At 37.7% G+C, this 13,943-nt stretch overlaps 1 protein-coding gene across 1 annotated transcript in view; it reads left to right on the top strand.

Annotated features, from left to right (window-relative positions):
• LOC136038562 (mRNA cap guanine-N7 methyltransferase-like) overlaps positions 1 to 11,588 on the top strand; it is a 62,549-nt gene extending 50,961 nt beyond the window's left edge. The window contains exon 8 of the mRNA XM_065721733.1: positions 11,473 to 11,588. Coding sequence (XP_065577805.1) covers positions 11,473 to 11,528 — 56 coding nt within the window. The 3' untranslated portion in view covers positions 11,529 to 11,588. The remainder of the gene's footprint in view (positions 1 to 11,472) is intronic.
• Positions 11,589 to 13,943: the final 2,355 nt, after the last annotated feature.

The raw sequence follows: 13,943 nt of genomic DNA, 5'->3' as shown, positions 1-13,943 counted from the left end.
AATATACAACATTCTTCGCTGTCCAATTGTCGCTGCATATAAATAGATTGTCAGGTTTACCGACCCTCGAACATGCAACGTACAATTGTCCATGGGAAAAACAATCAGTATTAAGATCTATACCACATTTTTCTAATGATTGACCTTGAGCTTTGTTAATGGTGATTGCAAATGCTAATCGAATTGGGAATTGCAATCTTTTAAATTGAAAAGGCAGATCCGTTGGAATCATGGGAATGCGAGGAATAAGAACAGCCTCACCCTCAAAAGGCCCTGTCAAGATTGTGGCCTCTATTAGGTTTTCCATTGTTTTTTTTACGGCAAGTCGCGTGCCATTGCAAAGCTTTGGTGGGTTGATATCTCTTAAAAGTATTATTGGTACGCCTATTTTTAGTTGTAGTACGTGTGGTGGAAACCCTGAAAGATTTATGGAATTTAAAAATTCAGATGGATAATTAACCGCTTCATTTGGTTCCAAAACTGTGTCGACTGACTTGTAAAGGACTGCCTGGTCTCGAATCTTGGTCAAAACAATATTGTTGATTTCGTGGACGTCTATATTTTTGGGTGCGAGAATCGCTCTTTCACTTAGCCATTTATTATTTTATTATTTTTTAGAATATTCGGAAATACTTTTTCGATCAATTCATTTTTGGACGTCACTAAATTACAGAAATCAGCAGGTAGTTGTATACGTCCTGAAATTGAGTCTATCGTATCATAAATGTCTCTTTGTTCCGACGTTAACTTGGAAATGTTATTTTGTACATACGACAATAGATCACTCGTACTGTAACTTTGTTCACGATCCAATTCTACACATGTCGAAACAGCAGCGATACGGTTAGGTGAAGGCATTCCCAAATCCTGAAGAGGTTTGTTTGCCATACGTACGCACAAATCTTCTATAATAACTAAACTGTAGTTATAAATTTCTGATGTAAAATCAAAAGTCATATCTGACGTCTGTAACTGTTTTCGATGGAGTATATCTTCGGACATTTTTGACTTATATTTTTCCCATAACTCTGTTGGAGCTGATGGAGAGCAAGTTGTTAAAATGATGCTAAACAATGCAAGAATTTGACTTGGGGTTGACGTTTCGCACGCGTCATTGATGCAGTTATCCCAGTGTTGGTCATTCTCCAATAAATTCAGAGCTTGGCATGCACTACGGTAAGTGTCATGTATAGTACCGTTTACAGTTCTCAAATACTCAAAGGATGTCGGACCGGGTACATTCACCAAAAGCAGGCGTAGAAAGAAGCATTCATGTTGATTGGGGTGAACGGTTTAGAGTCTTCCTATCGTGGTATCTTTGAAGATGGTAGGTTGGCCGTCGACTGACTTACCCTGTTTTCGACGTTCAAATACTTTATTTTTAGTATTCCACGTGTAATACGAAGGCACTTCAGTATACAGCAGTTTTTTTGCAAAAGAATCATTTTTGCAAAGCGAAAAAAAAGCTGTTAATTTTGTATCCGGTGGATTCAGGGCTCTTTGTTGCACGTTGGTTTCCGAGAAATAAAAACGTTGACCATTCTGTAAATGTACCGCTAAGTGAACAACAGCTGGACTACGTTCATGTATCGGAAATGAAAGAATTCGCCAAACAGCTTCATTACTGCTTATGTATCTTCCAGCCTGATACTATATGATTTCGTCGAAATCTTTGATTTCGGGCTGCAAGCCAAAAACTGCCATGTCACTGCCTTTGTTGACGTATTTACATATGTATTTGATTGCCTTTACGGAATTACAGTATTCAACGTTTATGTGTGCATTAAATGTTTTTGATAATAATGGGGAATATGGAACAACCCACTGGTTATCTACTTCGATGGTGGTACCGTTGCCATTGTAGGTTCTTCAGTCATTTTACAATTAGAAATTTCTCTTTCAACGGTCTTCTTACAATTAAAAATTTGTCTTTGAACGATTTTCTTAAATACCTGTGTCCTTGTCGTCATTTATTTTCCCTGTGTCCCGGTCGTCATTTGTGTCCCGGTATCCCAGTCTGTAATTTCTCTTTGAGTGTCCCGGTCGTTATTTATATTCCCTTTGTCCCGGTCGTCATTTGTGTCCCGGTCTGTAATTTCTCTTTGAGTGTTTTTTCTTTTTAGTATTTTTTAGTTTTTTACTTTTTTTCTTTTTTCAGTTTTCTTTTTCTTCTTTATTTTTCAGCTTCACTATGAAATACATATCGCCGAACCTTTGTTTTTTTTAACTAAAATCTGGTAGGCATTGATGACCTTATCCAAGTCAAAATCCCAAACCCAATCATCATGGCTATCATTTTCAGTTTTGATATGTTTTGACTCTCGCTGTCCAGGTGGATCTTCATCTAACTGCGCGGTTTTGCGTTCTTTAGCCTCAAGCCTGTTTCCTTGCTGTTCTTTTGATTCCTCGGCACGCTTTCTTTTCTGACTTTCTCTATCAGCAGCAAGTTTTTTGGCATAGACTCTTTGAGCATCTTCATCGGCTTTTGCCATTGTAAGTTCATCAGTCATTTTAAACTTAAACATTAATAGATTTCTACGTGAACATATATGTCTTAAATATCTTTAATGACGTCACCGTCATAGCAAAAATGACGACAACTAACTTCATGACGTCAGTCGACACGGAAACATGACGTCACCTGACAGACAGACAACTTATTTTTATATATCTACTTGCTGTTGGGGTGGCGCTTCGCGCCACCCCAACACCTAGTTGGTGGGGGCGCTTCGCGCCCCCCCCCCCCCCCAAGCCCCCCCCGCGCGCGTAAGTCGTTACGCGCCATATTAGTTACGCGCCATTGTAGTTGTGTCCCTATGTCCCACCTGTGAATATAGATATATATATATATATATATATATATATATATATATATATATATATATATATATATATATATATATATATATATATATATATATATATATGTTTTTAATTACGTAAAACTTGCGAATATACAACATTCTTTGCTGTCCCATTGTCTGTGCATATAAATAGATTGTCAGGTTTACCGACTCTTGAACATGCAACATATAATGGTCCATGGGAAAACAATCCGTATTCAGATCTATACCTCATGATTCTAATGATTGCCCTTGAGCTTTGTTGATGGTGATTGCTAATCGACCATTCCCTGAGTCGCCATCGTCATTTATATATCCCCCTGTGCACCCCGGCGTCCCCTTTGTAGTTATGTCCCTGTGTCCCGGTCGTCATTTATATTCCCTGTGTCCCGGTCGTCATTTGTGTCCCGGTGTTCCAGTCTGTGATTTCTCTTTGAGTGTCCCGGGCGTCATTTATATTCCTTGTGTCCCGGTGTCCCGGTCGTCATTTATATCCCCCTGTGCCCCCCGGCGTCCCCATTGTAGTTGTGTCCCTATGTCCCGGTCGTCATTTATATTCCCTGTGTCCCGGTCGTCATTTGTATCCCGGTGTCCCGGTCTGTATATACATTCGTTTTTTAGTTTTGTTTTTCTCCTTTATTTTTTTCCTTTTTTCTTTTTTTTTCTTTTTTAGTTTATTTAGATTTTTAGATTTTTTAGTTTTTTTATTAGTTTTTAGTTTTTTTGTAGTTTTTACCATTTTTTTAGTTTTTTTAGTTTTTTGTTTTACTTATGTCCTGGTCGTCATTTATACTCCCTGTGTCCCGGTCGTCATTTGTGTCTCGGTGCTTTGTTGATTGCTAATTTATATTATATTTATATTTATATTTTTTATATTTATTAATATTTTTTTAGTTTTCTTTTTCTCTTATTTTTCAGTTTTTTCCTTTTTTTAGTTTTTCTTTTTTAGTTTTTAGTTTTTTTTTGTTTTTTACCTTTTTTTAGTTTTTTTAGTTTTTTTAGTTTTTTAGCTTTTTTAGTTTTTTTATTAGTTTTTAGTTTTTTTTTAGTTTTTGCCTTTTTTTAGTATTTTCAGTTTTTTTTAGTTTTTAGTTTTTTACCTTTTTTTATTTTTTTTTTAGTTTTTTAGCTTTTTTAGTTTTTTTTGTAGTTTTTACCTTTTTTAGTTTTTTTTCTTCTTTTGTATTAGTGTGAAATAATTCAGACGTCATATGCGGACAAACACGACGTCACTCGACAGACAGACAGACAGACATAACCCACAAACAACTTAATTTTATATATATTTATTCATATTTTTTTAGTTTTCTTTATCTCTTTTATTTTTCAGTTTTTTCCTTTTTTTAGTTTTTTTCTTTTTTAGTTTTTAGTTTTTTTTAGTTTTTTACCTTTTTTTTAGTTTTTTTTAGTTTTTTTAGTTTTTTAGCTTTTTTAGTTTTTTTATTAGTTTTTATTTTTTTTGTAGTTTTTGCCTTTTTTTATTTTTTTCAGTTTTTTTTTAGTTATTAGATTTTTACCTTTTTTTAGTTTTTTTTAGTTTTTTAGCTTTTTTAGTTTTTTTTTCTTTTTAGTTTTTTTTGTAGTTTTTACCTTTTTTAGTTTTTTTCTTCTTTTGTATTAGTGTGAAATAATTCAGACGTCATATGCGAACAAACGTGACGTCACCTGATCCACAGATCCACACACAGACAACTTATTTTTATATATATAGATATATATAAAAATAAGTTGTCTGTCTGTCTGTGGATCAGGTGACGTCATGTTTCTGTGTCGGCTGACGTCATGAAATTAGTTGTCGTCATTTTTGCTTTGATGGTGACGTCATTCAAGATATTTAAGACATATATGTTCACGTAGAAATCTATTAATGTTTAAGTTTAAAATGACTGATGAACTTACAATGGCAAAAGCCGATGAAGATGCTCAAAGAGTCTATGCCAAAAAACTTGCTGCTGATAGAGAAAGTCAGAAAAGAAAGCGTGCCGAGGAATCAAAAGAACAGCAAGGAAACAGGCTTGAGGCTAAAGAACGCAAAATCGCGCAGTTAGATGAAGATCCACCTGGACAGCGAGAGTCAAAACATATCAAAACTGAAAATGATAGCGATGATGATTGGGTTTGGGATTTTGACTTGGATAAGGTCATCAATGCCTACCAGATTTTAGTTAAAAAAACAAAGGTTCGGCGATATGTATTTCATAGTGAAGCTGAAAAATAAAGAAGAAAAAGAAAACTGAAAAAAGAAAAAATGTAAAAAACTAACAAATACTAAAAAGAAAAAACACTCAAAGAGAAATTACAGACCGGGACACAAATGACAACCGGGACACAGACCGAGACACAAATGACGACCGGGACAGAGGGAATATAAATAACGACCGGGACACTCAAAGAGAAATTACAGACTGGGATACCGGGACACAAATGACGACCGGGACACAGGGAATATAAATGACGACCAGGACACAGGTATAAACACTCAAAGAGAAATTACAGACCGGGACAGAAATGACGACCGGGACAGAGGGACGTAGTTTGAAACACATATATAAATCTATCTATATTCACAGGTGGGACACAGGGACACAACTACAATGGCGCGTAACGACTTACGCGCGCGGGGGGGCTTGGGGGGCGCGAAGCGCCCCACCAACTAGGTGTTGGGGTGGCGCGAAGCTCCACCCCAACAGCTAGTAGATATATATATATATATATATCTATCTCTATTCACAGGTGGGACACAGGGACACAACTACAATGGCGCGTAACTAATATGGCGCGTAACGACTTACGCGTGCAGGGGGGCTTGGGGGGTGCAAAGCGCCCCACCAACTAGGTGTTGGGTTGGCGCGAAGCATTACCCCAACAACTTGTAGGGAATATAAATTACTACCGGGACACTCAAAGAGAAAGCGACCGGGACACAAGGAATGTTCGATTAGCAATCATCATCAACAAAGCACCGGGACACAAATGACGACCGGGACACAGGGAATATAAATGACGACCGGGACACACAAAGAGAAATTACAGACCGGGACACCATAACACAAATGACGACCGGGACAAAAATGACGACCGGGACACAGGGAATATAAATGACGACCGCGACACTCAAAGAGAAATTACAGACTGGGACACCGGGACGTGAATGACGACCGGAACACAGGGAAACAACTACAACGGGGACGACGGGGGGCACAGGGGGATATATAAATGACGACGGGGACACAGGGAATGTTCGATTAGCAGTCACCATCAACAAAGCTCAAGGGCAATCATTAGAATAATGAGGTATAGATATGAATACAGATTGTTTTTCCCATGGACAATTATATGTTGCATGTTCAAGAGTCGGTAAACCTGACAATCTATTTATATGCACAGACAATGGGACAGCCGAGAATGTTGTATATTCGCAAGTTTTACGTAGTTAAATATATATATATATATATCTATATATATAAAAATAAGTTGTCTGTCTGTCTGTGGATCAGGTGACGTCATGTTTCTGTGTCGGCTGACGTTATGAAACTAGTTGTCGTCATTTTTGCTATGACGGTGACGTCATTAACGGTATTTAAGACTTTGTTCACGGAAAAATGTTTAATTGTAAAATGACTGAAGAACCTACAATGGCAACAGCCGAGGAAGCTGCTCAAAGAGCTTATGCCAAAAAACTTGCTGCTGATAGAGAAAGTAAGAAAAGAAAGCGTTCCGAGGAATCACAAGAACAGCAAGAAAACAGGCTTGCAGCTGATAGAGAAAGTAAGAAAAGAAAGCGTGCCGGGGAATCACAAGAACAGCAAGAAAACAGGCTTGCGGCTAACGAACGCAAAACCGCGCAGTTAGATGAAAATCCACCTGGACAGCGAGAGTCAAAACATATCAAAACTGAAAATGATAGCGATGATGATTGGGTTTGGGATTTTGACTTGGATAAGGTCATCAATGCCTACCAGATTTAAGTTAAAAAAACAAAGGTTCGTCGATATGTACTTCATAGTGACGCTGAAAAATAAAGAAGAAAAAGAAAACTGAAAAAAGAAAAAAGGTAAAAAACTAAAAAAAAACTAAAAAGAAAAAACACTCAAAGAGAAATTACAGACCGGGACGCTAATGACGACCGAGACAGAGGGAATATAAGTGACGACCGGGAACCTCAAAGAGAAATTACAGACTGGGACACCCGGACACAAATCACGACCGGGACACAGGGAATATAAATGACGACCGGGACACAGGGACACAACTACAACGGGGACGCCGGGGGCACAGGCGGGATATATAAATGACGACCGGGACACAGGGATTGTTCGAATAGAAATTACAGACCGGGACACCGGGACACAAATGACGACCGGGACACAGGGAATATAAATGACGACCGGGACACTCAAAGAGAAATAACAAACTGGGACACCGGGACACAAATGACGATCGGGACACAGGGAATATAAATGACGACCGGGACACAGGGACACATCATTAGAATAATGAGGTATAGATCTGAATACGGATTGTTTTTCCCATGGACAATTATATGTTGCATGTTCAAGAGTCAGTAAACCTGACAATCTATTTATATGCACAGACAATGGGACAGCGAAGAATGTTGTATATTCGCATGTTTTACGTAGTTAAAAACATATATTTATATCTATCTCTATTCACAGGTGGGACACAGGGACACAACTACAATGGCGCGTAACTAATATGGCGCGTAACGACTTATGCGCGCGGGGGGGCTTGGGGGGCGCGAAGCGCCCCACCAACTAGGTGTTGGGGTGGCACGAAGCGCCACCCCAACAGCTAGTATATATATATATATATCTATATATATTCACAGGTGGGATACAGGGACACAACTACAATGGTGCGTAACTAATTCGGTGCGTAACGACTTACTTGTACGGAGGTGGTTGGGGGGGGGGCGCGAAGCACCCCCACCAACTAGTTGGTTATCTATATAAAACCCAACAGCTAGTTATCTATATAAAACGAGTTGTGTGTATGCATATTTGTTTGTTTGTAAAAAGAGCGTTTGCATATGACGTCATTATAAGTATATAAGGCTTTGAATATGCACAGACAATGGGAAAGCCAAGAATGTTGTATATTCGCAAGTTTTACGTAGTTCAAAACACATATATAAATCTATCTATATTAATAGGTGATACACAGGGACATAACTATAATGGCACGTAACGACTTACGCGCGCGGGGGGGCACGAAGTGCCCCCACCAACTAGGTGTTGGGGTGGCGCGAAGCGCCACCCCAACAGCTAGTTCTGAATAATTTGACAAACGAAGAGACCTTTAGTCATAGGACTGTACTTCTGTAACAGCTATTACGTAGATTTGATATGATTAAAAATTTTGGAAATTTATAGCGACTGTGGAAACGTGACTGTCGTTGAGTTTCAGTAATTCTTTAGGCAGGTATTAAATTTGAACTGTGGGATGATGCGGAGGATTTTTGGCGCGAACTATTTATTACAGGATAGTTTTTGCATGTAGGAACTCTCAAACCAGAGTCACATTGGTAGGATACCCACGAGGAATAAAGTACAGGGGGGGGGGAGGTTTCCTGGTGATACGAGGTGAAGTCAAATTGGGAGTGTTATTTATAGGGAGGAATGGTGAGGCAAGATGATGCTGGGAAAGAGAAGTAGGGTGGAGGGTGTCTGAGAGGGGAGGGGTTAGGTTTATTTTGGCAAAGGACAGGTGGAGCCCAGAGCCATTATCAAATTCTTGTTATCAAGTTATCAAACTAAGGGGGCTGGGAGGGGTCGTATGGGAGGGGTTCTCGTAAACCTCTAGTTAAGGTTTCTCGATTAAAACTATTGACTTTTTTTGTACTTCAGAGCTTTTCCACTTAAGAAGTGGCATCAAAAGTGTTGTTCTCAGTGCTATATCACGCTTACGAATGGTAAAATTGATGTAAAAAAAAAACACGTATATATGAACAATAGCTTTCAAATGAGCCATTAAACATCACTCTTATGAATTCTGCTTCCCCAATTGCCCCCCATTTTCCACTTGTGACATGACACCAACAGTGCTGTTTTTAGTGCCATTTGGAACTTACATAACCTGGAATTTATAGGAAAAACGTAGATATGAGTAATATCTTTTATATGAGCTATAAAAAATCCGTCTACGATGCTCTGGTAGTCGCTAGTGCCAATCCTTGAGAAATGGCATAAAAAGCGTCATTTTAGTGCTATGGCACTTACAGATGGCGGAGTTTATGAAAAGCACGTAGATGTGTAAAATAGCTTTGGAATGAGTCATTAAGCATCTTTCTATAATGTTCTGGTAGCCCGCTAGGCCTGCTGAGTAAAAAAAAAAAAAAAAAAAAAAAAAAAAAAACGGGAGACAGATCAGTGAAACCAATGCAAAAAAAGTGATCTTCCTTGTTGTTCAACGAGAAGAGGGACTGTAATTTTGCTTAATAAGGTTTTTGACCATGCTGATTTCAATGGTATACTTTCCAATTTGATCTGACGCGATTTTCGAGGGGTTTCAGGTTTTCTCGAAAACACATTTAATTTCTTTTCACAATAAACTTCGCAACAAAACAAAATAATAGTTACTATTCCTGAATCAGTGTCAGAGGGCAATTTTTGTTCACTTGGCGTTTTTTTCAAAGAGCGTTTTTAATTTCAGTTGCAAACAATTTTTTTGCCGTTTCCTCAATTACCAAAAGATCTAGTGAAGGATAATCGGGGACGGATAGTGACGGATAAGAGCGTTTTTAATTTCCGTTGCAAACTATTTTGGCCGTTTTATCAATTACCGAAAGATCTAGTGACGGATAATCGGGGACGGATAGTGACGGATAAGAGCGTTTTTAATTTCCGTTGCAAACTATTTTGGCCGTTTCATCAATTACCAAAAGATCTAGTGACGGATAATCGGGGACGGATAGTGACGGATTAGAGCGTTTTTAATTTCCGTTGCAAACTATTTTGGCCGTTTCATCAATTACCAAAAGATCTAGTGACGGATAATCGGGGACGGATAAGAGCGTTTTTAATTTCCGTTGCAAACTATTTTGGCCGTTTCATCAATTACCAAAAGATCTAGTGACGGATAATCGGGGACGGATAAGAGCGTTTTTAATTTCCGTTGCAAACTATTTTGGCCGTTTCATCAATTACCAAAAGATCTAGTGACGGATAATCGGGGACGGATAGTGACGGATAAGAGCGTTTTTAATTTCCGTTGCAAACTATTTTGGTCGTTTCATCAATTACCAAAAGATCTAGTGACGGATAATCGGGGACGGATAGTGACTGATAAGAGCGTTTTTAATTTCCGTTGCAAACTATTTTGGCCGTTTCATCAATTACCAAAAGATCTAGTGACGAATAGTGACGGATAAGAGCGTTTTTAATTTCCGTTGCAAACTATTTTGGCCGTTTCATCAATTACCAAAAGATCTAGTGACGGATAATCGGGGACGGATAGTGACGGATAAGAGCGTTTTTAATTTCCGTTGCAAACTATTTTGGCCGTTTCATCAATTACCAAAAGATCTAGTGACGGATAATCGGGGACGGATAGTGACGGATAAGAGCGTTTTTAATTTCCGTTGGAAACTATTTTGGCCGTTTCATCAATTACCAAAAGATCTAGTGACGGATAATCGGGGACGGATAAGAGCGTTTTTAATTTCCGTTGCAAACTATTTTGGCCGTTTCATCAATTACCAAAAGATCTAGTGACGGATAATCGGGGACGGATAGTGACGGATAAGAGCGTTTTTAATTTCCGTTGCAAACTATTTTGGCCGTTTCATCAATTACCAAAAGATCTAGTGACGGGTAATCGGGGACGGATAGTGACGGATAAGAGCGTTTTTAATTTCCGTTGCAAACTATTTTGGCCGTTTCATCAATTACCAAAAGATCTAGTGACGGATAATCGGCAGCTCAGGCACACAAACTGATAACGAGTCTTCAGACACTTGAATTTTTTATTTACGCTTCATCCAATAAATTTTTTTGCCACAAACTCTGTCTGAGCAGCTGCAAGTGATAGACCTAGTTTTCCCTAGAGCTACTGGTCTTATTGTAGCTACGCAAAATAAAGTTATAGACATGCGAATTGGCAAAGCTTTTGATGAAATTTTTCATAATGCCACCGAATTTTCTTGTGAGTGTGACCTCACTGAAGACCTTATTTTTTACCCTTACCGACTTAGAAAAAAAAAAGCAATTTTGCTAAAGTGAAAGAATGAAAGATTCTTTTCTGCACTAAGCCTGATTAAAGCTAATAAAAATCAACAATAGGTGACGAACAGCGCAGTGATCTGATCTTGATGTTTAGAGAAAAGACTCTTATGAAATCGTTGGATTTCGATGCTATGGTTGGTATTTTTGGAAAAACATGGCCTCGTCGATTCTTACTGTTGCAATAATATTGTACTAATACAATAATAATTACTTTCCAACTTAAGTTCTCTGTATTCATTAAACACTTTTGAATTACTTCTTACTATTATTAATTGATTTTGGGAGAGGTCTGTGCTAATCTCTGCGAAGAAATGTTGCTCCTAGACAACTTTGAGCCAGCCAGTATGATATTAGATATTTTTGACAGTTTTATCTTTATCTTTCAGCTATGTATTGTGTCTTCATCTTCAAGAAGAATGCTCCGGAAGAAGCTGGATTATAATCCGTCACATTTTTTAATGGATTCTTACTTCTTAATAAAACGATTGTACTTAAATCAAAATAGATACCATCTTTAATGTTAATGCTTAAGCCCCAATGATTATCGCACCCTCCCCCCCCCATTCACTCTGTTACTCAACAGTGTTGTCTAAAGTTGCTTACAGTGAACATATATATGGTTGGTAGATTGGGAACGCCTGATTTAGATTAACTTAAATATTTTTACTGTTATACCGGACTGCTTAATGTAATTAGATAAAAGTACATATTGTTCTGAAATTGGTGCCCAATTTTGGATACTCAATAGTGCCGACGTTGATACCTAAGATCTGTATTATTGACAATCATACCTTTGCTGAAACATTTTTGAAGCATTTAGCTGGAAAAGATTCTTAAGAAAGGACTAAGTAAGAGCGATTCCGCGCCAGAAATCTCTAAAGTTGCCGAAAGCTTATAAAAATGACAAAATAATGTCAATTTACTTTAATATAATCATTTTTCGTTGAAATGGAGTGCCTGATTTTAAATTGAATTCAAAGCTTTGACTTCCATACAGAACTTTGTGTAAAAATAAACTTGTATTTTCATAAGAAGACCGATACAGGAATGTACAAACCAAATAAGACTTTTCAGGAATACAATATAGGAAAAAAACCATCTCAATGTCTTTGCAGTCTCGATAGAGGAGAGCCTCTTACAAATCTAATTTGAATTAAATGCAATTTGAATTTTAAGTTTCTACGTCTCTGTAGTCTTTCTCAATGTCTTTGCAGTCTCGATAGACGAGAGCCTCTTCCAAATCTAATTTGAGTTAAATGCAATTTGAATTTTAAGTTTCTACGTCTCTGTAGTCTTTCTCAATGTCTTTGCAGTCTCGATAGACGAGAGCCTCTTCTAGGTCTAATTTGAAATAAATGCAATTTGAATTTAAATTTTCCACGTCTCTGTAGTCTATCTCAATGTCTTTACAGTCTCGATAGAGGAGAGCCTCTTCCAAATCTAATTTGAGTTAAATGCAATTTGGATTTTAAGTTTCTACGTCTCTGTAGTCTTTCTCAATGTCTTTGCAGTCTCGATAGAGGAGAGCCTCTTCCAGATCTAATTTGAATTAAATTCAATTTGAAATTTTAAGTTTCTACGTCTCTGTAGTCTTTCTCAATGTCTTTGCAGTCTCGATAGAGGAGAGCCTCTTCCAGGTCTAATTTGAAATAAATGCAATTTGAATTTTTAATTTTCCACGTCTCTGCAGTCTTTCTCAATGTCTTTGCAGTCTCGATAGAGGAAATCCTCTTCCAAGTTTAATTTGAATGAAATGCAATTTGAATATGAATTTTCCACGTCTCTGTAGTCTTTCTCAATGTCTTTGCAGTCTCAACAGAGGAGGCCCTCTTCCAAGTCTGATTTGAATTAAATGCAGTTTGAATTTTCCACGTCTCTCTAGTCTTTTCAATGCCTTTACAGTCTCGATAGAGGAGACCCTTTCTAAGTCTAATTTGAATGAAATACAATTTGAATATGAATTTTCCATGTCTCTTTAGTCTTTCTCAATGTCTTTGCAGTCTTGATAGAGTTAAGCCTCTTCCAAGTCTAATTTAAATTAAATGCAATATGAATTTGAATTTTCGACGTCTCTGTAGTCTTGATGGAATATTTAAATTATTATTAAGATTAACTTGCATATTTTCGGAGATATTCTTTACTTTAACATTGAAAAGAGCATTTCTTAAATTGTTATTAAAGAATTCAGCTTAATTTCGATGTCTAGTCTTCTGGTACAAATATGCTACCGGATGGGTGATAGGATCATTCCTGAAAGTTAATGAAGCGCTTATTCATTTCATCGGCATTTGGAATTCAGTAAAAAGTTTGAAGGGGGCTCATTACATAGAAAATTGAAAGCATGAGTTCCCTTTTTAAAATTAAAAGTGATCAGAGGGCGAGCATTCTCCTCCCCCTTCGCCTATTTTTGCCAAATTTTTCCCTAAGGACATCAAATTTAGATTTTGAGACGTCAGTTTTATCTAAAATAAGGTAAAATGCCATAGCTGTGTTTCTGGCGATAGCCTGACTTACGCCACGCCCACAGTTATGCAAATTATTCATTGTTCAAGTATACGTTTTTTCGTTTTTATTGGCCTCGATACCCTTGTGTCTAACCTGCGAGTGAGCTATGCTAAACTAGCCCCGCTGAAGTATTCTTACAATCGGCAAATTTTGGCAAGGATGTACAGAGCAGTGGCATTACCACATGTCCTTTACCTTTCCCCGCTTTGGAAATCGACTTTTGCTATTTTGTAGGTATAACAACCTAGTTATAACCAATACGGTGTTTGGTCACAAAATGGCCCATAAGTTGACATGGTATTCACGTGATGGTAAACCTTATTGATTATGTTATTGTAAACAGAAGACTAGC

The sequence above is a fragment of the Artemia franciscana genome, chromosome 18 (assembly GCF_032884065.1).
Source record: "Artemia franciscana chromosome 18, ASM3288406v1, whole genome shotgun sequence".
Taxonomy (NCBI): Eukaryota; Metazoa; Arthropoda; class Branchiopoda; order Anostraca; family Artemiidae; genus Artemia; species Artemia franciscana.
Note: the sequence above shows the minus strand (reverse complement) of the source record. Positions and strands in the feature narration are given on the sequence as shown.